Raw genomic sequence first — 26,041 nt, forward strand, 5'->3', positions numbered from 1 at the left:
CAGCCTGCAACATATGAAGTGAACAGTAGTGGTMGTTACTAGAGCAGAGTAGAAACAAAAGGACCAAGTCAGATGGTAAAAAAGAATTGCTGAACACATTATAACACGTCACATGAAACCCAGAAAAATACTTCTGGAGTTAAGGAAGTAGCAGGAAAGGGCAGAAACAGTCTAGTCAATTCCCTCCACCGCCGCAGTGGACTGTCAGATGTGATTACAAAGAGATTATACATATTAGTTCCCCAAAACAGGCTGGGATAACAAATGTTGCTTGGAAGTGGCTTACTCCTCAGAATGGGTTGAAGCCTTTCCTATAAAACAGGTAGCAGAGCAATGATGGGGAGAAAAACAGGTCTCAAGAAGCCTTCTGCCTCTGTGGGAATCTTACTGACCCAAATAAAGGTCATCATTTCAGGTGGTAGTGATTACAACTATGCTTAAAGGATCAGGCATTAAGCAAAAGCTACATAGTCTGCATCATCCTCAATCATCAGGACAAGCAGAGCACATGAACAGAACTATTAAAACAGGACTGTGAAAAGTAGTAAGTACTAACGGAAAGGACTAGGATGATAAATTACCCATAGTATTAGCTGCTTTAGGAAGCAGGCAGGGAGTAGAAACTGGAAGCCAGCAAGTGCAGTTAACTAGATTCTTAACTTCATCAGAAACACCTGGAGAGGAAGATGTTTTAACATAACTGAGATGCACCAAGAGTGATTTGAGATAGAGAAGAAAACTGAGCAATGGATTAAGCATAGTGAAGATAAGCAGGAGTTCGGCATCAGATATTGTATGGAAAACAGGCAACTTAGTTATCCAGGCAGTACAATTTAAACTTTTTCAATAGTTGGTTCTTATTTCTAAACTGAAGCACAAAGAAAAACAAATCTCCTGATCTTTAAGACAAAATGCAAAGCTTACATATCTGACGTTGCTTTTCATAGCTGGCAGTCATTTGTTTTTACCAAACATTTACGGAGAAAAAGAGACAGAGAAATAACACAGGCTTTGAAAATCAAAAACATGCAGTTATCAGATAAGCTGATGGTGAGGGTATTTTGAAAACCTGGATGTGCCCTGCAATCTTATGCTACTGCTGACTGCCTGATAATATCCTCTTGAGATTATCCTACTGACCTTACTTCCATTGAAATCAACTACCAACTTCAATTTCACTTCACTGGAGAAGAATCAGAGCCTTAATTTCTTCTGATGCATAAGTAGCCTCCGGAAAACTAGAAAATTATAAGGACATCACTTAAAACTACATTGTTGCTGAGCCATTTTTTTTTTGATAAAGAAAATCCATAAAACACATCTCCAAATATATTGAAATTTTCTTTTCATGAGTTTATTTTATTTGTGATTCTGAACATTCTTAGTACTTTATGAGTAGAACTGCAGAAATACAGACTACTACTTTAAAACTAGCAAGAATGAAGAGCTACCTGTTTCTATTCAGTTCACTGAAGACAATGCTGTGTCTACTATTTATTCAAGAAAACTAGGTAATTGCCTGTTTATTTATTAGTATTTATTACCTAAAGTAACTCTGATGAACAAGAAAATTTCCTTATAAACTATCAGAAATGATGGTACCTGTAGTATATGGCATCATCTCTGAGGTTTGGAGCCTTTTTCTATTTTGTATATGAGTTGCCTGTCCCATCATACATTTATGTTAGCAAACAATTGCAAGGCATTTGCATCATGAGAAAGTACACCTTTTTTCCATATACAGAATCACTGTATATTCCATCTTCAGAGAAATCTATGAAAAAAAATTATGATAGGCAATCTGTACAACTTAAATGAGCYGTTGGCACATATCTGTGCCATTATCACCAGGTGAGTGGACTGCCTGTACAGTAAGCGAGCGGAGGTCAAGCCCATCATCATCATAACAAGCAGAGCTGGTTCCTTCTCGAGACACAGGCCCCTATGTCCACAAGCCTCTTCTCTGCAGCAAATGAAAACCCAGAAACTATTAAAGAAATCAAGTGTGTTTTCTGATGCATTGCAAGACTTTAAACTACATTCTGCTGAAGCAGTGAACTGACTGAGCAACAAATCCATTTCTTCAGGAGAGCAGTGCAGAAAGCGGCAGACTGCTGCTGTTCAGATAGCAAAGATACTTAATGCATATCTAATGAAGCAGAAAAGATTGAAAAAGGAGGTATCTAATTATAACAAGGAAATGAAAGGAATGGTCCACCCAATTGTTGGTTGAATTTTATATTTTAATCCTTAAAAAAAAAAAGTCAGGACATATAACTAGAAAGACACTAACAGTCAATTGAACCATCAGTTTACACAAAGAACAATTCATTTCCAGGTGATTTTTTTCCTTCTGTCATTTCTAAAAAGTTACAGTAACACATGCAGCTGTCCTTTTAAGGGAATAAAATGAAATTAGTTCTGTGTGGTTTGTATGAACAAAGAATCAAGATAAACACCATGTTCAGATTCTGAGACTCTTATTTATTTAATATCTTATCCTTGGAGTGTTCATATATTTAAATCCACAGGAGAAGCTAAATACTATTCAATATTAGTAAGGACAGTAGAGTCTGACACTTTGTTAATTCAACCATTTGCCTTTGACACTGAAATACAGCTGTGCTCGAAATTTTAACTATAAAATGCACTATGCAGAGCTGTTCTAGATTTTCATGGCCATCCAGCAAATAATGAAYTTAGTATGCTAGAAAAATTCTGGTAATGTAAAAAATATTATACATGTTTAACTACATGTTTATTTATATGCCCTGGTAGAAACACATAGTCTTTAAATACCTAATCAGATTATATTAGGAAGCTAAGAATGACCAGTAAGACCTGCCATCTTTACTACTAATTTAGATTAGACTTTGTAACATCTAAGGATTGCCAAAGGGCAGTAGGCAGTAGGCTTGAGACTATATGCTGCTCATTTAAAATCTCTTTCCTGAGTCTATACCCATTTTCAGCAATGGAAGATCTTGCCAAAATATTCTAATTGCACATTTTATTAAACCATCCTAGTTACTGGTCACATACTGGATCAAGTCCATGGTTACTAAAATTAAGAGAGAACCACAGGGTATTACCTATCTTCTGCAATAGCTCACATCCTCATTCCTGGGACCAATTTGCCCCTCACTTTTGTTAATGTGAAATGAGACTACTATTATAGCACAGTGAACAACATGTATGAGTATGAGATCAGGCCTACTGATGCCCTAGTTTGAATATAGAAACGAAATCACTTTCTCTGTAATTTTAAGAAACAATAAGATATTTTAACCCATAAATAAAATACGCATCTTAAAAAGCTAGTCTATTTGTTTCCTAAGGAACACTACATAGATACCTTGAATTGCTGACATAATACTCACTTCCTTAACATGACTTATCATGCATTGAGAAAGCTTAATTTCAGTTTATGTGATTAGAAAAAACTGATTTTGAACATTCAACATTCAAAAATATGAAAACACTTCTGAAGTCATCAATAGTGACTCTGATTTATATTTTGAAAGAAAATCAAATTATGACTATCATGATTATTTCTATTCCTTTCCTCTCTTTGTTTCTCCTAAAAAATTGATAATGGCATTGAAGTCAAATTAAGTATCTGTTTACAAAACAAACCAGAGTGCTACTGGCAGCTGCTGCAGAATGGCAAATCTTCTACAGCTGTTGGGCTCCTAAATTAACAATGATTTTCATTTACAAACAGCAAACAACATGAAAATGATGATTTTCTTTTTTTTTGGGGGGGGGGGCCTACTTGAAATACATGAAAATGTAGACCCTACTAGAAATTGAGCCATAAAATAACATTTTCTTGATTTTTTTGTATTTATATGGCTTTTTAAGGACTTAAAATATACTCGTACATCAAACTAGCCAATTTTCAAAATTTGATTAAAACTACTTAGCACCGATTTCATCAGAATTAGATGGCATGGATTTTTAGACTGCAGTGTTAAGAAGTTTAAAACAAACAGATTTGATTTTTCATATGCTTGGAACTTAGTTCAAAACCAAAAAAATAGTTTAAAGTTCAGGGAGGTAATACATATTTCAATACTTTCATTAATAACTTGAATAATGGGGAGAGCAAGTTAGTGACTGCAGTCAACATCAAGCTAAGCATTAGCAAGGCTGATTAAATTGCAAAAAAAGTTAATAAATTTGAGGAATTTGAGAAAAACAGTAATTGAATARTGTTAAATAGAAAATTCTAGTTTTAGATAAGAATAATTGCACAAAGACAGAGAGGGAAAGGCCAYTGAGCTCTAAGTATTCAATAGCAGGATCAGGGAATTTTGTGGATGAAAAACTGAACAAAAATAAATGTTCTTTTCCTGTGGAAATAAACAGCAGATGCCCCAATGAAAGCACTTTCTCTAAGACCACATGGCGTCATTCTTTYGTCATGTGTAAGGCATCTGTAGGATGCTGATGCCCAGTTCTAGGCACTACAGTTCAAAGATACGGATTATTTGGAGTTCAGAAGAGACTAATGACAACAATCAGATGTCTATAAAAATTCTCTAGGGGAAATASATTTGAAGGATCTGGGACTGAGTCATCTAGAGAAAAGAAGACTGAAGGAAGATGTGAGGTGAAAACAGGGTTAATGAGGCAAAGTACAGTACTGCAGATTAAGGGGTACAAGAGGAATCATTTCAGCAAAACAGTAGAGATGAGAGGTGAGTATTGCTGTCAGTTCCTCTTGGGGACTGTCAGGCCTCCGTTACTAGGTGTTCAGAACAGCAGTGAGGGACAAGTGGCAACTCAAGCGAAGTTCATCCTGTTGGTAGACAGCAAAAGACTCAGGTATTTTGCTGACATCCCCTCCATCATCATTTTCTATAGCTTCTCTRTTCACCTTGAATTTTCAGATCAGAAAGTGGAATTACTAGAAAGCACTACCTGACGTGCTACATCACACAATTTTTCGAAGTGCATGATTTTAGCACATATTTTAGTGAGTAATGAGCAGCCTCAGAGTATTGCTGAGCATGTAGAAGAAGCAAGGAAGTCTGTATCTGTAAGTGTTAAGAAAAAACCCAACAGTTTTGAATCGCGCATATATCTTCGCTAAGTACCAAATATGAATCCATTTGACTTCTGATCAATTTTGTGTTTCAATCTGTACTCAAGTTCTAATCTTAATGATCAATCTTAATTACAATATTTCCCCAGAAAGTCTCTAGAAAATGCAATGACAATCAAAAAAAGAACTGATGTCAGTATTTTATCACAAAGAATGCTGTACTTTCCTTCAGTTCCACTGCACTTTGTAGGTCAGAATAACTTTTTTTWAAAAACAGCTTCTATTACACAAGTATTTGTGCCAAATACTAACCATAGGGACTCACGAGAATAACTCTGTATGTTGTTCCCATTTTCCGTTTAGTCGGAGATATTAATATYTTCCCTCAAATTGGGGACAGATAAATAAATTACGCACCCAGAACAGCATGCCCAGAGCTCTGCCTGCAAGAGGCCTATCTGCTTTTGCACACCAGTCAAAAGCAGCAACCTTTAAACAACCTTTTAATCCTTTCCTCTTCCTAATGGCAAGAGAAAACACCTTCCCCACAAATACACTAATGCAGTGAGCCCAGCTCCCATGCCCTTGAATGAGGATATAAGAATTAACAGTCACCATCTTACCAGCACTGCAGAAAATCAGGGCATAAGCTTTATCTGCAAGTTGCGTGCCGCATTATGAAAATAGTTGTGGAAATGCATACAAATTTACACACGGGACAACTCTGTAAATAATTTCTACCTATATAAGACAACTGCTGGCAAATACTCCAGTTTGATCCTATACGAAAGCTTTTTTTTAAAGTGCATTTTAAAATATATTTACAGAAATATAAAATGAAAAGATACATAAGAAAGCTCATTTAAGCAAGACTGAAATGCACATTGGTGCCTTATCAAAACAGAATACATTGGCTAGTCTGAAACCAAAATTAAGAGTTCATTTCATGCAAAAAAAAAAAAATTTCAATACTTTCATTTCATTCTTCTACTGCTTTGCTTTGCACTCTTCACAGAGTAAACCCATCTTTCCGTAGCAAAACTGTTAAACTATTGCTTTGCAACCATATACTACTATAAACAAAACAGCATATGAATGAATGAATCTAGCTAGATTTTATGATTAACATTAATTTTGCCGTAAAAAAAGATAATTTATAGAGGCATAGAACTACAAGAAAGTCTACTTACAACAAGTACTTTCAAAACACTGTGTGCTGCATTGTGAAACTAAATAAACAATATTATATCTGTGAGAAAGTGTAATGGTTTAGATTTTTGTTTTAAATGTAAATGTATTTAGTCGGTAGATCTAGAAGGAAGCTACTGTATATATTAAAACACAAATATACATTTTTACAATCCAATATTAGAGCTGCTATAAACACAGAAGCTATATAGAAGTACAGGAGATTATTCTTTCTTCCTAATACAATTACATTCTCTGTGGGTATTTTGCCTAAAGAATGAAACATAGGGCTCCAAGTTGCAGTTATATTGCAAATATAATTTTTTTTTGTCTTACTGATTTACAAAAAAAAAAGTAGACCAAGAAAACAACATTTAACTTCTTTCTAAGTAATTAGAATAATAAGATACTATCATACAATCTTTTTTGTCTGSTGCCTTGCAGCATTTTACAAAGTATCATGGGCCCTAGTTTGCACTTGAGACTACTGCGGCACTGAAAAATGAGCTCAGCTGTACAGGATAACCCAGTATGAGAGATAGGAAAGGATCCAAATCTATTCATTTTCAATCTATGTCCCTATCCATTTAAGAATGTGCACATTTATATTAAATTAATTCCTAAAAGTGAATGGGAAAAATAAAACAGCAGGTCAAGAGAATTGTGTATGAAAATTAACAGATTTCCACCATATTAAAGTAGCAATTGCTCTAAGAAATGCTACTATATACAGAGTTATCTTAGATTGATATCATAATTGTGTGGAAATACATGGAGTGACTACACAAAATATTTTAAGCCACACAAAAAACTGCTAAGCTATACTGATATAACTTGTATGAAAAAATGAAGTTCATAACTTATTAAGGTTGTCAAGTATTGTAGTTGACTAGAAGATTACCATTTTTATTTTTGTTTTTTAAACTGTTAGCATATGAATTATGGTCAGTTCTCTACATGCAGAAGACTTATTAATTCTGCTGGGAGATTCAAATATAACTATTTATATCACGAGGACCATTACCTTCTATTGTTCCATGAACAGCGTATAATTATTACTGAGCTCTTTTGCTACGCAAGGAAGGCTGTGCTCTGGTTTCCCTTGGCCACTGTATTTCTTCATAAGAGAAAGCTCTCACGAAAYGCTTTATAATTGTGCTCAACCACTCTAGTATTTTCTATAAGTTTTGGATTTTTATTTAAAAAATTGTAATAAGTAGTCAGGTAAAAAATGGGCATGTAAGTATCTGGATAATCATGTGGGAAGACTGAACAGGTAAGTAGGAAAGACTGTATTACTACTTATTATCCAATTCAAACAAGCTGAGTTACTTCTTGKTTTTTTACACTTTGAGTATTTGGAAAGAATAAATTTGTTCAACGTGCTTTTGTGACAGAGAATCATAATATCAAAATTTTTAATATGTGAGAGTAATTCTGAAATACATTTAATTCTGACCATTTCAGTTTGACATTTCTGATACAGACTTGTTGTGGTGGTCACATATTAATTCATGCACAACAGAGCTGCTGTTGTGCTTTATGGGTTTTGTTATCCATACACCTCATGCGCCATTTCTCCCCCAAGAAGTTCCTGGTTGGATCTAACATGGGTTTTGAACGCAGAGAAGAGATTTGGGYGCACATCAAGACAGTTTCAGCATGTATATATATTTAGGAACTCAAACCAAGGTGGGGTTTTTGTGGCATTTGGTTCCSTTGAGTTTGGTTCCTCTTTTACACTTTTTGGCATCACATCTCAATATAGTGAGATGCATCACATCTCAGAGTGAGATGCCAAGCAACCTGAATGAATATTTTGCTTGAAATTACCAAAAATCAAGAAGCTCATGTTCAAAAAGCTCTAGATTGAGCTCATTCACCTTCAGCTATTTGGAGGCTTGAGAGTAACAGGATTACCAGAATACATGTGAAACCTGAAAATTTAATACTATATCCAAAGCGCAGACCCACACACTAGCACTGGAGTTGTTCTTGGAGTTATGGTATCTTTGTTACAATGACACAGCCACCTGTAAGATTTTTTCAATATCTATACTGATATACCAAACTGATCATAGTTTTCATTTGGAAGACTCTGTGAAGACTCTTTAAGAAAATTTCTCAACTCTCTGGTTACTATAAACAACCAAAAAGCAATATAATTTAAATCAAGAAGATTACATATGCAAATAAAACAAAAAAAATCACACTTTTCCTCAAAAAGAATAAAACATTCCCCTAGACATGGGTCAAAAAAAATTTCCCAGAAACAAACAGCAGAGACATTATGATAAATACAGTGGATTACTCAGAGGAGTAATAGTACTAGCAATATTTATAGATACTCAATTTTAATCTGTCAGTTGTTTMAACATCATGTATGTATCAGAAATAAATAACTTGTAAATAAGAACAGTTGCATAAAAGAACAGCAGCACAACAGACTTGTTACTATTAAAACTATGCTTTCTACAACACGAAAGGTATTCATATATAGGTTTAAAATTACCRTATTTCAAACCCAGCTATGACTCCAGCATGGTGCCATCTATCTGATCTAAATGCCATCTATGAGTGTCTGAATGTCTAAGTTAACAAGAATTAGAATTAATTAGTTACAGCATTTATCACCATTGCAGCATTAAAAAAAAAAAAAAAAAGTGTTAATAAAGTATTCTGAATCACTGGCTAGCACCACAGATTTACAGAGTTTACTGACCTGCTTTTATTCAGGTAGCTGCTACAGAACAGGTGTTCTGCTGCAAGCCTTAATTATAAATGTTAAATATATCAGAGAAATCACATTCACTGCCTAAGAACTCAGTTATTTCATGAACCAATCAGTTCACTGTGGCTTCTTTTCTAAATGGTAAACTGAATATAACTCACCTGCATGTGCCCAATATTTACCGTATTAACTATTAATGTGATAAATAAAACTCAGTGAAAATCACCAAATGCTAAGGAAGGAAAAGACAATTTCTGTCTAGCACTACTTAACTCTTCGTGAGAACTACAACTGACAGATTTAATCAACTTAGATATTAACAGGATTTTCCCTACCATGAAACGTTAATATGCAGCAAGTTAAGAAGATCTACAAAATTTTCTTCATTCTTCTTTTATATTACAGATTTCTAAAAGTAWTTGCAGAAAACTACTTTGTTCTGTATTTTCCATCGATTATTTGGATCAGATCTTCACCTACCTGATCAGTGGTGTGACAGTACCATACTGAACTGAAACCCATCTTGAGGAATACAACTAACTGTTCATGTCTGGAAATCTGTACTTTAAAACGTGTTATTTTCCATCGTAGCTAAGAAAATCATAATACATATTTATTCTCTTTTTAGTCAGTCATGTATATCACTGATTAAAATTCATGCAACAGTGAGATTTAAGACCTCCTTCTCTTGTTAAACCAGATAAATCTCCACTAGCTTTTTTTTCGCAGAAGTAAGTACAGTTTTGATGCCTAAGGATGCTATATCTTCTCTTACRGAATTTGAAATAAATGAAAATCTTACTCTGAAAAACTACAACATTAACTTATAATACAACATTAAGCTATAACTAGAGGAAGAATCTTCATATGGGACTCAGTTGTGAGGCATTTAAAGCAAAAAGTATAAATGTGTGCTGTTCCAAAAGACTAAACCAAGCAGAGCAACTCTATACGTGGAAAAAGTCTTCAGACTCACATATACAAAAAAATAAAAGCAGATTGGCCAAGTCAGRGTTCGATCCCCTGAAAAATTCTCTGCTTCCATGCAATGATATCAATACTAAAAAGATCACATTTTCTGACTGATACRGTCATCCTTTACCTCCTAAAGATTCATCCAACTTTTGATTTACATAAAGAGATAAATGATTTTGGGAATAGGCTCCTACGCGCCAGGATCTCAGTAATAGTGAGTGGGTGGGTATGATTAGGTATGGCTGACCACTGCCCAATTGATTAGTTTTTATATAAATCTCACAAAGGAAAAGTATCTCTCAATAAAGTTTTAATGGTAGGTTTTTAAAAGATTTTATAAATGAAAAGTATTTTGAAGAACCCTAAAATATAGTTAATTAAGATTTGAAACATAAATATTTATCAGAAGATGAAGGAAGTGACCTTCTAATCCTTCTATTCCCGTATTACCATAAGACACCCCAGCGCCCAGTCAAACACAAGACACAATGGAAAGTAAACAGAGACAGAAAGATGAAACGTTGTGTCATGGCCGAGAAGAGAAGCAGGCCACACACAGCATGGCAGCTCAGGATGGTGCAAATGGACGTCTTTAACCACAGAAGCAAGAAAGATGTTGTAAGCACTTTCCTCATCATGCCAACTTTTGGGCAGCTTCTGAAGCTAGCACTGATGCTTGGGCAGCTAAAAGGATTTTTATTGCTAAGAAAGATCTCCGTGCATTCTGTTGATTTACCCTTCCCAAATAACTTTGTTCCACAGAGCAACACTTTGWACCCAAGTACAAATGCTGCGAGGAGGCTGACTATGCCACTTGACAGCCAGTGATTAAATTCCATTCCCACTAGACGATCCTTAAAATCAAGGTGCTTAAAATCATCTTGCAATGTCTGAGAGCATCCAAAAAGTAATATGGTATTTCTCCCTTGATATGCATAGATCAGTTTAGGAGCTGATTTCTGTTGTAGCCTGTGTACCTTTCTGCAGCTGGATTCAGCCACCTAGGGTTCCTAGCATATACGAGGCAAGTGAAAAGAGAGCCTTCAAACCCAAGGGTCTCCCAAACAGTCTCCCAAACAATTTGTAATATTTTAAGTATGAAGGTATTCTGTCTTGTCTTCAGTGAGACTGAAGCATAGGCTTCTGCCTGGCCCAAGGGAAGCTCAGCTAGTATTGCTTGTATCCCCAAAATACTTGCAATAAGCTGACAGTTATGCATTTCAATAAAGAGTCTGGAAGGATTCAAGCCTTCAGGCTATTTCATTGTAATCACTGACTGGGAATGAAGAGAGGGGATGAATTGTTTCTGACTAAGCAACTACTGTGTGCGGTCATCTGAATTTGTCTTTTTTTCCTTTTTGAGGGGGACAGCAAGTCTAAGTTTTAACACAGAGACATGTTTTAGAAAGCAAAGCAGTGTCCATAGGAGGTCAAATTCTCATAAACTTTATATTTTGTAGTCTCCAGAAAGCTGGCATTCCACACTTATTTGCYCATGCCAAAAGACACCAGCATTCCTTGCTGAGCCTCAAAACTACAGATTACTATTTCCCTGTATCATTCTATGCTTTTCACAACCAAACTGATCATGTGCACTATGCCTAGAAAGGCTCGAGATGACTTCTAGCCAAATGCAGTCTACCAAGCATTTCTATCATTAAAGGCATTAGACTTCATCCACATCGTTCAGAACTAAAGTACTAGTCCAGAAAAACTTCCTGGAAGCCTCTATACTTACTCTGAATTTATAATGGTTAAATAAGAATGACATTTGGCACACATAACAGTAATAACTTTATAAAGCTACATTTAATTTCTGACTATATTTAACTTTTCTATAAATTGAAGCCAGTAGACCAGAAGGTTGTAAAAAGGAAGAGTTTTACCCTTCTGATTCAGAACAGGGTCCAAAACAGTCATTCTGTTTTGGAAATTCTAATAGCAAGTGATTAGAGAGTGTCCAAGAATTGAAACAGATAAGTACAGATAATAAAAATAACTTGCAGTCCATTACATAGAGAGAAAATAAAAATACAGAGGATTTTTGCTTCTTTTAATGTGCAGCGTTTCAGAATCTTCCCATGATGGGTTTGGACATAAAAAGTTATGTCTAACAAAACTGCTTTTAAAGTGTTGTTTTTATTATATCATTGATGCTCTCACAAATGACAGAATAACTGTGAAAGCTGTGTCCAGCATTTGTATGACATTCTGTGGGAGGTGACCATAAAGAAGGTTTATAAAGAAGGCTTACTGTAAACCCCAGAATTCAGATATGGTCAAAGCTTTTTACGTTTGAAAGGAAAAACCCATAATTGTTCTTAACGCCAAAAATACATCAGTGATTGCTATATATCGTGCCTCCGAGGACTGCGCTGCATGCCACATTATAATGTTAATTCCTAGCTTGAGCAAAACATCCTAACAGTGACTGTTTCATTCTTTCTTTGAATTGATATCAGGAATACAGCAATCACTTTCTCTCTGAGGTCAGTAAATAAACCATTAGGCACAAATCTCTATTTTTCACTTAATTTTTACTGGAAAGTACCTAACAGTTTTTAATCTCACTTTTAGCAAGATATATGCATCCATGATAYCAGCATGCCCTATAAATGGGTGGTCGTAACACCAGTCTTTTTCCCTTTTTCCATGAACTTCAATTTCTAAGGTGTCCTTTTAGCTGCTCAAATGGATTACGGGAACTAGTGGCAGTAGAGTAATCTAACTCTTTATTTTGGCACTTCATCATTCTGTTGGCACTGTTGATGTTCATCCAGTAGCCTGAGAAGTTTATATGCTGATGATTTAATCTGTAATTCTTTAAGGCAGTGACAATTTTATGTTTTTGCATGTATAACACTGTGATTGCTGTTCTGACTGTGTTAACTTTTTGAAGATCTCCTGAGCTTTCTGCAAAAAGCAGAAATATTGCAATACTGTGAACTATGGTGTGAAAATGAATGAGAGTTGAATAACCAGTATTACTTGACCCAGCAGAGAGGAGAAAGCATTTATCATGGCTTCTATAGTTAGTGGTACTTTATACTACATTCCTTTGCAGAAGAAAAGCCCAGGTAGGTCCCTGAACCACTATTAGTCACAGATGTTCAAGTTTCAATGAGTCTTGGTTCATTTTTTTTGGCAATGACAATTATATTTAAGACAGTAATGAAAAAATCCACTAAATTTGTATTGTTGCATATCATTACTGGATTAAAGTTTCGTCTTCTTAAAGCCACCTTACTACCGGTGGAATTTCTCTTTAAAAGGATGCATAACTTATCACCGCTTTATTTCTTTATGATAATGAAGTAATAGTTGGCTCAAGCAATAATATATTACACAACTGAGTGAGACAGACCTGAGGGCAAAAGGAAATAGCCTTACTGATACTCACAACTAATCAGCAACACTGAAAGAATCTTCTTCATTGCTTAAGGAGCTCTTTTGAAAATTTCAATATGTAACCTTCAAAACAAAATCTGTCTGACCATCCAGCACGCAGTTTTGTTACAACTGTGCATATACTTATCTGTCTTGAACAAAAAGGTCTGTATGTGAATTGCTGGACTCCTTCAGTGCACATTAAAATGGATTATCTTAAACCAAATTATTTTGCTAGTGTCAAGAGGTAGCCATGAGAAGTGGTCTGCCAAAGATCTGAGACCATTTGACAGCCAGTGTCAGAGCTGAGACTAGGTCAACCTCACAGGTGAGGAAGAGGTGAGGGTTTGCCTCTAGGGCCAAGGAGCAAAGGGAGAAGGAAGAGAAGAATATGGTAAGAGGAAAGCACCCACAGAGCAGTTTGCTAGTTGCACCTTCGTAGTCCGTTCAGAAATCAGTTGTGATTTTAACATTACATTTTCCTGAACTGGACTAAACTACCTGCAGCGCAGCCTTTGTGACAGTATCTCTTTGAAAGCCTACAGCCATTCAGTATCTCCAAAGGTATTCCCAAGACTGATAAGCCTCTTTGAAATTCTCTGGTATACTATAGGGCACATCTTAGCAATTGCAAATGCTTATCCCTGACATAAATTCAAAGCAAGCAAAGAAATCCCAGCTGTCCATGAGTATTTGACCAATCTGTCCTATTAAATATATAAAGCAAAATCTTAAGATATGGAACAATGTTTCCCTGGCAGGAACAGATCTTCTTCCACTTTCTTCTGATACTCTTCATAGTAAGAATTGCCTGAAGGAGTCTACAGACAAGCAAGTGGTCCTACAGCACAATGTACCTACATAATTTGCTGTTTTTGTCTACTGTTCAAACAGCATGACTGTTGCAACATGCAACAGACTACAGAAATAATGAGAAAACATCAGTAAGAGTTTACCAGCTCTAAATAGTAAAAACAGGCACTTCTAAACAGACATACGTGTTTTAACTGATAAAAGTCCATTTAGAAAATCTTGACTCTACAGAATGTCTCTACCATTTCTCTCAAATAAGATCATGTTTTTTACCTGACTCTCAACTAGATGGGTGCAATTTTGATCCCAAAAGTTCTTAAGTTTTAGATTTTGGGGAGAAATTAATGCCTGAGACTCAAACAAGTTCACTTAAGGTCATAAATAGTAACTGAAAACTTTCAGTAACTTTTGAACGCTTCGGCTTTAAGTTGCTAACATATAACTGTGCAATTAGAACTATCTTTGCTCAAATGTGTTAAAGGCAAAAAAAAAGCAGCTAAGAACTCCAATAGTTCTTAATCTAAAACATATTAGATTTATTATTAACCAAATTTGACTTTAACTGTGTGTTTAACAAGCATAAAAATACTTACTTCAGAATAACACAGCCTGTACCGGTAGGAGGGGCTGTCCAAAAAACTTGAATGCGTGTCCTTCTTCTAGGTGTACTCTCAGTAACAGCAACAGGACAATTACTCATGAACTGTGTTTCTTCTTCATCTATAATCTAAGGAAATACAAAGAGAAAAAAGTGAAAATATAAGGACATATATAGCCAAGGACTCCAGAATGCATTTTGTCTGTTCTAGTTTTGTATCAGGTTTTGTTTCAATTATTTACAATGCTCTTTTTTTAGTTCAACAGTGTTTGGTAAATTACTACATAGAATGCAGGCAGCCCACTAAAAGGAAAACAAAATCCCAAGATAAATGCAGAAAAATGTTTCAGTTCTGTGTTAACAGAAGTGGCTGCAAACAACCTTGCTTGCAGATCATGATTATTGGAGCTTCATGTAAATATTTATGGATTGAGAATAACAGAAGATGTATAATTTCCATTTTTTGTATTACAGTAAACTTGTTTGGACAGATGAAACGTCAGAGAGGAAGTGTTTTCAGTTTTCAGTTTGTTTGCTGTTGTTTTTTAAATAATAACCTTTGTTTAAACAGTGCTGTTTTCTAGGTATTGTGCCTGTCAAAGCAGGTAAGATGTGAATCATATTCATCTATAATTCAGAGACCATTACTTAGTCTTCTCTGCACACAATTTTACTTTATATGATTGATTTCTGATTAACAGAAAGGTTTAAGTGGTGTAAGTTGACATGACATGCAACATTTATGTCAGCACTTCTGGTGAGAAGATGCTTAGTAATCAGTAGGTGCTATAAAACCACAGAGACTGATGTAGACTAGTGTTGCTCAAAGGACTTTACTCAGAGGTGTCTTTCTCACTACATATGTACTTCATGGATTCTCCTTTAAGTCTTCTGTTCATCAAATCTCAAAAAAAAAAAAGCATCAGAAGGTATAAAGTTTTATYTGGAAACAAGCAATTGCTGTAATACTGCAAATTTTCTCTTCAGAATTATTCAGTGGTCCACACTGATTTGATGAAGTCGAAATTCACATTACACTGGGTCTAGATTCAGATAGCAAGTGGTGAATCTTAGTATTTTGAGAAACAACCTACGATTATCAATTTATAACAAGACTCAACTCTGAGGAAGCTTTTTCAGAATTAAGGTTTTAATTGCCCACATTTGCCAGATTATATTGACAGAATACTATCTTTTGCAATAAAAATAAAACTTTAAGCAAGTATTTGATATAAAATATTATTTTATCTTCTGAAAAAGAGCCAGTATCTATAGATTGACAAGATTTTTTGCAGTAAGTAGGTGTCCACATTGTCCCACCCAAAGATATTGCCAGCATACTCAAAAACTCCTAGGTGAGCCAAAAAACAGATTTCTGTTTTTTTTGTGGCATGGAAAACCACTGGCCCAGGTGAATGATGAGAAGTTCTACTTTAGCTGGCCAGTAGCATAATGGTTAATGAGTTTTCAATCTAAAGCCAGTAATATTCTTCAACATTTTCATCACATTTTCACCACTTTGTAGACTCTATGTAGCTAAACACAATGTGTACAGCTACTATTTTGCTGGATTTTAATAAACATGAAGTATTTGGAAGCATGAGGCTGTGCAAACTTAAATTGGCACCAAACTGTTTCTACCTCCAGTTTATACAATTGAATGCACTTGAGCACTAAGAAATCCCTAATCTACAGTTCTTTCTTGGTCGCCAACTGTATTTATTCTGTCTACCTTATTCCTCMAACAGCAAAAAGGAGAAATAATACTATTTACTTATCTCTCAAGAAAAGTTTCCTCATTCATTCCTCATTTATTCAGTACCATATCAGGTGATCTTCTACTCATATCCAATAGTAATTCATTCTCAATCAAATCCCAATATTGATTGGAGCTTTGAGTGAAGAATGTGTGATTTTATGCCCATCTTATACAAAATAAAACACTACCTTAAATTATATTATGCATTGTCACAGGATAATTCAGATTGAAAGGGATCTTAGGAGAGTATCTAAAAATTCTTAGAAAGGGCAGATTTCCGGAAAAACTCAAACACTGCAAATTACTGAACCAATTACACCAACTCCRTATTTTTTTGTCAGATGCAAACTGCTGCTAAGGTATCACATTAGATAAAAGGTCTAAAATTTCAGGTCAAGGAAGTAATTACAGATAAGTATAAATAAGACTGACCAGATAAAAGCTATTCAACAATGATGAAAGAACTTTTCAAATATGTTGCTAGTTCCAAATCCAGTTTTGCTCATGTCTGAGACATGCTTCATCAATGAATGTTTCTTCAGAATCCCAACTGGTACAAACTTGTATTTGTAAAGTTACTATTTTTAGCTGACAAGGATTCAGCTGCTTTCATATCCTTAGATATCATTGCTCCAGCAGTCATCACTGTGGAGCCACCTTTGATATATTTGCATGTTAGATAAATTCTAATCTCCAGGTGAGTCAATCCTACTTTTTCCATAATCAATTAACTGAATTAAAACAAACAAACAAAACCCCAAATCCAACAACTAGTAATTACAGAATGAGTTCTGAGCAACTGTGAGTAGTTACTGCCACTAGAATTTACGGCTACTGTAAAAACTGATCCTGAAATACCTGTTTGTGTTCTACACAGCCATTAGGTCAGAGTACATCCATGCCTTTTTCCACCAGCAACAAATGAACACACAAATGCAGACCTATTTTGTACTTCTGCAGCCTATGAAATTGCTGCAAACTAGCAAATTATGAATTTTCCCAGGAGTATAGATTTGAAAGCTGTGGTGGCATTTTAGCATATAGATCCTGGAGGAACCTGATTGGACCTCAATGCCACATCACAATTTCCCGCATCAGTCACCATCAAAGCAAGAAGATGTACTCCATAAATGTCTATTGGGAAAACTTGATCATAAAAGAATAAGATCCACCAGAGAACAGCTCCTCTGAAGAAAAAATGAAACAAACTTTCTTAATAAAGACTCCTGCCTAATGTTGACAGAATACAGTAAAGAACTACTAAACTAGTTGGAAAAACTCAACTATCAGTTGATTTGAAAGGATTAAAAATCCATGGCATTCTACAATACTTTATAAAACTCAGGAGAAATATCCAGATTTTAGAAATGAGTTCAAGTAAACATAAACTCATCTCAAATCTAGTTGTTAAAACAAAGTTTTTCCATGTGTATTGAGATTTGATGCTTAAAAGGAGTTCTTGGGGATGACAAGGACAGGGCAATTACTTATATGACAAGATTCCAAATGACACAATATTTTAGTGTGGTGAATAATATTATTGCACTCACATGTGACACAGGAGAAAACAGTACCTTGGCCAAGTTTGGAATAAAGGGATACATAGTCTCTGACAATAATACAATCCTGATTTTTCTTCTGGAATCAAGTCAGACCACATAGGCACAAAGGAAAGAATTGGCAGGAAAAAAAGGCATGTAGATTAAAATGTAGAAATTGCAAAATTACAGCTTGCCAAACTCTAGATTATCTGTGATGGGAAGGCTTACGTTTTCAGGAATGGACTAGCAATTAACTGTATGTTGGACAAAAATCCTAAAAACTAAAATAAACTGTTGACCAAGAAATCCAAGGTCTCTAAGAAAGAATCTCAATGTGACACATTCTTTTGAATCCACTAATGCCACTGATCTCAGTCTTAATGTTCCATTTAGTTTTTTTTTTTTTTTAATTATAATTGTAATATCGCTGGACCAATTTTTTTCCCTCAGGGAGACTACTGTAAATCCCAAATAATGCTCTCGGAGTTAATCTGGATTTGAACAAGCATAACRGAGAGTAGAATTTGGCAGAACTTGTGTAAATTTACAACATGGAAGTGAAGATATTAAAAGGGAGAAACTACCAGCTGCAGGCTCCGCCTTGCATTCTTTGCATACCCCAAACCCTGAAGTGGGTGAGGAGGAGTTTTAAGTGTTCCTGAAAAGCAGGACTGGATAACTCCTTTGTTGCTGAACAGATGAATGAATGGTTTTATTTTCTCAGAATTGCAACAGATAAAGGGAACACTTTGAGTAACAGACTTCACTGTTTCTGATTTATATAAACTACTAATCTAATAAGCTAAACTAGATAGTTGTCATTTCCATGCTTAAATTCATTTAAAAATTTACATCCGTATAAAAAAAGTTGAGATGCTGATGAAAGAGTTAAGTACTCTAAGAAGAAAAGAATCAATATCAAGTTCAAAAGGAGATGAAGTTATACAAATCATCTACTGGCTTGTGTCCACTTCCTTAGCTTAAATTGCTAGCCAGGATCTTCAGTACCATAACTTATTCTGAGGACAGATCATCATTTTCCACCCACTGATACAGCTGTGCTCTACTGGAACAGCTGAATTTAAAAACCAAAGTTCACAAGATAAGCATTTTCATGGGCACTTCTTTCCCTYTGGAGGAGCTAATGCAGACTCTGACTTCCAGAATTTTGCAAAACTATCTTCTCCTTGAGGAAACTTTCCTATTATAAAAAGAGCATTAATTACATCTGCAAAATATTTGATCTTTAGAGTTTAACCTAGAACAAGGCATATTTTAGGGAAGAGAAAACCAATAATGCACGAAGTCCGTTACAAATCTACCTTGAAAATATAGCTTACTTAGGACCAATTTCTTTGTACTGTTTCCTTCTGATTCTGTACTCAGAATTGGAAGAATCAGAACTGGGACTTCCTATGAAATGTCAGTAATCAATCGTACTATGGAGGGAGCCAAAAGCTCCGCAGCACCACTGGGCACTTCCGTCCTCGCAGTAAGAACCACAGGCTGCAGCTCAGCACCTGAAGGCTGGACCTGGCTAACAGCCAGCTACCTTAGACCACCAGTGGAAAGTGTCCAAATCTGCCCAAGAAAAGCACTGCAGGATGACCTGTAGTTTAGCACTATGTTCTGGTAACTTCCAGCACAGTCTTTACACAGATACCCTAAAATCTTGTAAATGAGGATCAGATTTCGCTCTGTTATCATTACCAGATTACTGATTCAAGCAAAGATGAAATGCAGTTAGATAACATGCCAGTAAGTGCTCAGAAAAGCAGCAGCATCACAAGGTGATGACACAGGGCTGTCCACCTGCCTGTCCAACTACCTGCCCATTTTTAAGCCTGTTCTCAAACAAGTCTTTGCACCTTCCAAATACTTCCAAGCCAGGCACAAGGTAGGTGGCATCAYTGAAAGAAAAGGACCCTCCCAGAGCTATTACACAGAAGTACGMTATCAGATCAACCAGATCAAATTTGTGCAATATATATTACTGAAAGGAGAGGAAAACATAAAAGCAGTACGTAGTCTTCCAAGACATGAAACAAATTAAACATTTGTGTGCATGATGTTCTAAGGAAAAGTGTCTGAATTCTGTCCAATTGTCCTTTTCTTCATTAAAACAAGATTTTTGGATAGTGCATTCCCAACAAAAAAGGCCACCTTGAATGATGAAAAGGAAAAAAGACAGCCCTCTGTAATCTGAGAACCCTATGCATTGAAGTGTCCCAAAATTACTCGTCATCAAGAATTTTGTCTATGTCATGCTGTACTGCACACTGTTCTTCAGTCTAAAATAACAAAAGAGCTGTATTACACACAGCTTACATAAAAGCTGTTATAGGACAGGGTCTGTTCAAACAACAGGGGAAGAAAGCCTTTCAGTATGGCAAGACTCTGAAGTACAGTAAAGCATTTCTCTGCCAGCTTTCACACTGAACAGCCTGAATTCCCTCCCTGCCTGAGAGACGGTCTATGGAGAGCTTAACCAAACAGGAAATTCTTCTTTACTTAATTCAATATATATGAAAATAGAACATGTATATTGACACAGACAGGTAACAATAACTTTGCAGCACTTAGTAGATGTAAAATGTTATACTGTATGTTTTTTCATACATGTTTCATTTCACTTGAGCTATTCTCAGTTAACTTAATGCTGCAACATGTTGAATTAATCATTTTAAGGCTTACGCAGGAGGAATTAGCATATAAACTGTACACGGCCAATTGAGAACACTATGCAAAAAGACTCAGAATGACTAAGAGATGTATGAACTTAGACTGCTGTGAATTGAGAGAGTTTTCATCTAAACAGTCACAAAAAGTGGACTTATGATCCAAAAAAGAAGAACCACAGATTAGTCTTTTTTTCCTATGAATTCTTCTCCTTAGCTGTAGCATTAACAATTACATATATCATATATAATATTGTATATTAACAGTTAGATAAACTGATCCAAGCAACTTTACCAGACTATTTTACTACTATTTTTAACAGATAATCTAGCTTTTCCCAAGTAACACATTACTTCTAGAATTTCCAGGAAAGAAATTATATTATGCATGGAAAGCTRTCATTAATCTCGTAAGTATAAATCTCATTTGATCCCAACTGTAACTTTCTTCAGTACRTACCTACTTTCTCTAAGAAAATTCCTCCTTTCTTGTTTCATGTTTGAATTCTCCAAAGCTTTAATACTTTAATACTAAGAAGTACTAAGACCCAGTAGGGAAAGAACAAAATCTGTTCGAACAGCATTTTCTTATGAAGTCCCTTAAAAGATTCTAGCTTCTTAAAGCAGCCAAAGCTATCCACCAGACCTCATCAGAGATGGTAAATCATTCTGAGGGCTGAACTTGCTTTTCTCACCTTGGCACATGCAGATTCAAAAGGCTCCAGCTGGCTGTTGCCCAGGAGGATGCCCTGGCATGCACAACTGGCCATACAAACTAGTGGCAGCAGAAGGGATCTCAGCACGAGTAAACTGCGTAAAGGAACGTCGTCTGATGTGCGGGGCAAAAGCAACGAGTCGCTGGGCGCCCCGCGCTGCACGGGACCGGACGTTACTGTTCAGCTCCTCCGGAGCATTGCTAATGATGCATTAACATTCTGGGTGCGATGGACAACTTCAGCGCTGTAGAAACAGAACTTCTGGTTCACCTTGATGTACAATCTAGTCTAATCAGATCTAAATCTAGAGCAAAGTTACTCAGATCAGACTCTGAACTACACAATTTAAACACATTGATTTCTTGTTTTCTGTTACATTCAGCTGACAGCTAAAAGACTGAACTTGCTTTTCAAAGAAATAGGGATTCATTTCTACCCCATGGGGTAAATACGGTTTACACATGGAGGCRTGAAAAAAGCAGAGAAAGGCAGTGCAAAACTTATGAGCACTTAGTCAAATGAAACTGTTTTCTTCTTTTTCATCCCTGATCTTTCCTCAGCGTAAGAATCCGGAGCAGTAGCCCAAATGGGCAGCCAGAAGGGACAACAGAGACAAACTGCACAGATTTCCCCCGCCAGAAGGAAACGTGACCTTCCCAGCCCTGATGGCAGGGTTAGGACGTGGAAACATTCGCCCGCAGCCCCAGCCCCGAGCGACGGGTGGGTYAAGACACGAGGGTGCCGTGCTGGGCTGCAGCGTGACGCCCACTTGGTGCCGGCAGCCCCGGCAGCATTCGGTGGGGCCACCCGGAGCTGCGGCTCCTCTCCCCTGAGCCATGGCCAGCCACGGAAACCAAACCACAAAAGCAGCCGTAGCAAAGCAAACCCAAGATTAAAAAAAAAGGAGAAGATGGAGTACTATCATTTAGACCTCCTTGGTGGCTCTCACCAGTTTCTGTCCAATGTCTAACAGCATTTCAATAGTTTGTATCTGTCATTTCTTTGCCCCCTGTCAGAAAGATCACAGTGCAAACTGTCTTTCCAAGGTTATAAAATTAACATATATTCACTTAAGACTAGAACCACAACAAACTTCAACAAGGACACAAGCAGAATTGTTTGTATAGTACTTTCCTAAAGGGATTATTTTACATTCTGAATGTTATTTTCAGCAAACTATTTCCATATAAAGATTATTTACATGGCAGAGAATAATCGTTTTAATCTAGTAGGGAATATTAACAGGAAAAGAGAATTTATGACAGGAATAAGACCTGGAGGTTTTTCAAGTGCTTAGACTTTGGGAGAAAAGTTTACTGAAAGTGGTTTAATAGAAAAATCAGTATCATGAATAATCAAGAATTTTTAGAAAACATTTGATCACTATCACTTAAAAGCAGTATAAACTTAAGGATTTCATATACTACTTCTGCAACCGTAACAGTCATAACCTTCCATTTTAGCCTACAATATTCACATATTTATTTGGAGAGAAAAAAAAATCTGTTGTATTGCTCCTAAATATAATTGTTAGCGCTTTATCTGGTTATATATCAGCCAATTAACTACACTATATTTAAGAATCTATTGTAATTTGATTTTCTAGATGGATAAAAGGTATTGGAAAGTGCAAAAAAGGAACACATTCACTACAAGAGTTTCACAGTCTCATAAAATAAAATGGGGTGGGATGGGATGGGATGAGATACAGCGATGTAGATACAACCTCAGACCAGACCTCGGGAGACCTGACTTCTACTGTTCAGCAGCTGTTCTCAGATCACTTCACAGTAGTCTGTTTCTCAACTGTTAAACGGGGCTATAGACTTTGAGCTCCTTTTCAAAACAGCACACGGAATATTCTATAAAACATACTTATTATTATCCTTAACAGCTTGTTATACCTCAAATTAGCCTCAGATTTCATAAACAGAAGTTTTTGAGGAAGAGACTAAATATGAGATGTTAGCTCTTCGGTCCACTGTGTACTGTGCCAACAGCTCAAATTAGGTGGAAAACTGGCTCATCGAACCAGCTGGGAATTCAAGGCAGGGAAATGTGGGGAAGCCTTGGAGTTGGGGTAGCTGTCTGGGCACTGCCCCTGCGCCTCTCCCTATGAAAGGAAGCAAGCAGCTTGGCAGTAGGATTCAGCCAAAGAGTTCCCAGCTCGGCGTGTTTCCACCCACAGAACCCGCGAGCACAACAAAAACCAACCTGGCAATGTTCCACTTAGCAAATTACATCCTTTACACACCAGGATGCTTTTTCAGCAAATTAAGGGACTGTATCACAATTACTTTCAAAATGGACATTTAAATACCAGTAAAAATATGGATTTTTTTTTTTTGCAAAAAAAAGTTTACATTTTCATTTTGCTTCTCACCTCAATAAAAAGCAAAACTTATTTACTTCTTTCTGTTGCAAAACATTCTAGTAGACCATGCTCTGGGACCAGCATTTAATATGCTTCACTTCTGTGATACGGAAGATCCAGAGTACATATACATTCTGAATCAGGCGCTTTAGTGTCCACGAGACATACCTGTGAGCATTTGCAAAATGAGTAACTTTCATACAGTCTCTTCTCTGATCTGCTCTACTTCATACATGCACTTGCCGAACCAAGGGCAAAGACAAAGTGCCTCTGCAGTCAGGTGATAAAAGCCCTCCTGGGACTTCAAATTGCTGTTTTGTTCATTCTGATGACTTCACCTCCAAGTTAAAAAGCCAGACTCTTCTCTGCTGCCCTAGCAAAATATTCAACTAGTTTTGTAAAGCAGAGGGATTCGAGAGGAAGAGCCTGAGAAATCTCTCCTGAAATAGCTGTATTGATATTTAGGACTGCAAAACACTCTGGCGGAAAACCACTTCTAAATGCCTAGGACATTTGAACCTTAGTTTCTCCATCGAGATTGAAAGTCTTTTATCATTTGTGATAGAACTCTTCCTCTGCATGGAAGTGATATCTGGATGAAAAATCTTCACAACAAAATGTTCACTAAAAGTACCAATACACTGTTTTTTTTTTTTTTCCTAGAGAGAAGCAAGATTGAAATGTTTTTCAAAAAAACTGAAAATCACTTCTAACACTGGTTTACTGAGTAAAAGATTGAGATCCATGCCAGTTCTGAGAAGGCTAATTTAGAGCTCTTAAAATTATCCAATTACCAAATAACAGAACTCTTTCTTCTGTTTGTTTCTGATCCTCACAAATGCACACCCTTGTTCAAAAAGGCAAAGTGTCTTCTTCAACTCATCAATACATCTCTTACAACATAGCTCTACCAGGAGTTTACCTTTTGGCCAGCAAGAGCACTTTGGCTGCGTTAAGCCACTTATATATATAGGTCATTGTCAGCACTGAAAATTCACAGAATTAGTCAAAACAGATGAGTCCCTGCTTGTCACAGCGAGCCACTCGCACATGGAGAAGCACACATACAAACAAAAATCTAACAACACATACAAAATTTATTTTTTCCTTATTTTCCAAATCCATTTGGTAAAGAATTCATTCAGATTCTTCCTGTCCTAACATACATACACAAAAAAGATTTATAAATACATACCTAAATATTTTTGGGTCTTTACTAAGCATGTGTTTAAAATCTTTGAAAAAAACAAAGGCAGACCGCTCAGCATGTTGTGGGATTGAATCCAGGAGAAGGGAGAATTATTTTTATGGATACGCGTATGGAAAGCTGAAAGACTACCTGATCGCCATCACCACATTTACCCAATCTAGCTGTAAATGTAGCTAATTACAGGCACTCCAATTTTGATTGCTTTTTTGCCATATGCAATTGAGTATCTTGCCAACACATTCCTAATAATTTGTCATAACTAGTTCCAGTTATGTCCATAACATACATTCCAGTATTAACACTAGGATTTTCACCAATTTTTGCAGCAACTACCTCTATCTGCCTGAGCTCATGCCTTTGTTTCCATCACTGCACATAACTCTTTGAGTTAAAATACCTTTTATAGATGCTAGCAACAATGGGCCTTCCCTGCAAGTAGCAGACATTTCATTAGGAAGCACCTCTAGTCCTTTCAAGTCTAGTCAGTAACATGCTTAGAATTCAGCAGGCCAGAACTCTGGTACCTAATCAGCTAACTACCTTAAGCCTCCAAACACACCAGAAACATCAATAACTGAAAAACTGCAATTCTCATGTTCACAATGAAACAGGGCTTGAGAGAGGAAATGCCTTCTGGTCCTAAATCCACCCTTCAATGTCATGGGTCTTGGAAAGGTTAACTAAGGGTAGGCAAGAAAATCCAGCCATCGTATCAGAAGAGCAAAGAACATACYAGATAACAACTGACACCTAGATTAAGCACTGCATTTCAGTAGTTTGGTAAAGCTGGTACTGCTGAGGGAGTAAGTCTTCCCTTTTAAATCATTTACCTGAGGAACTTTTTCCTAAGATTATTACTCTTTATGTACTCTTGCTGCAGCTGTATATTATCAATATCCTTAGCCCTTTAACAAGCTATGCACAAGTAACAAGAGTGCCAATAAATTGTTTGACGTTGACTCACAAAAAGGACATGGACTTAATCTTCCGCTCACACAAGATGCTTCTCATTTACATTTCT

General features: G+C 36.3%; 1 protein-coding gene across 1 annotated transcript in view; it reads right to left on the bottom strand.

The window, feature by feature from the left end:
- SPON1 (spondin 1) overlaps nucleotides 1–26,041 on the bottom strand; it is a 198,169-nt gene that overhangs the window by 147,619 nt on the left and 24,509 nt on the right. The window contains exon 3 of the mRNA XM_085300847.1: nucleotides 14,738–14,871. Within this exon, the coding sequence (XP_085156973.1) occupies nucleotides 14,738–14,871 (134 nt within the window). The remainder of the gene's footprint in view (nucleotides 1–14,737; nucleotides 14,872–26,041) is intronic.

Source organism: Rhea americana, unplaced genomic scaffold (genome assembly GCF_003343005.1).
Source record: "Rhea americana isolate MKP2758 unplaced genomic scaffold, rheAme1 scaffold_17, whole genome shotgun sequence".
NCBI lineage: Eukaryota > Metazoa > Chordata > Aves > Rheiformes > Rheidae > Rhea > Rhea americana.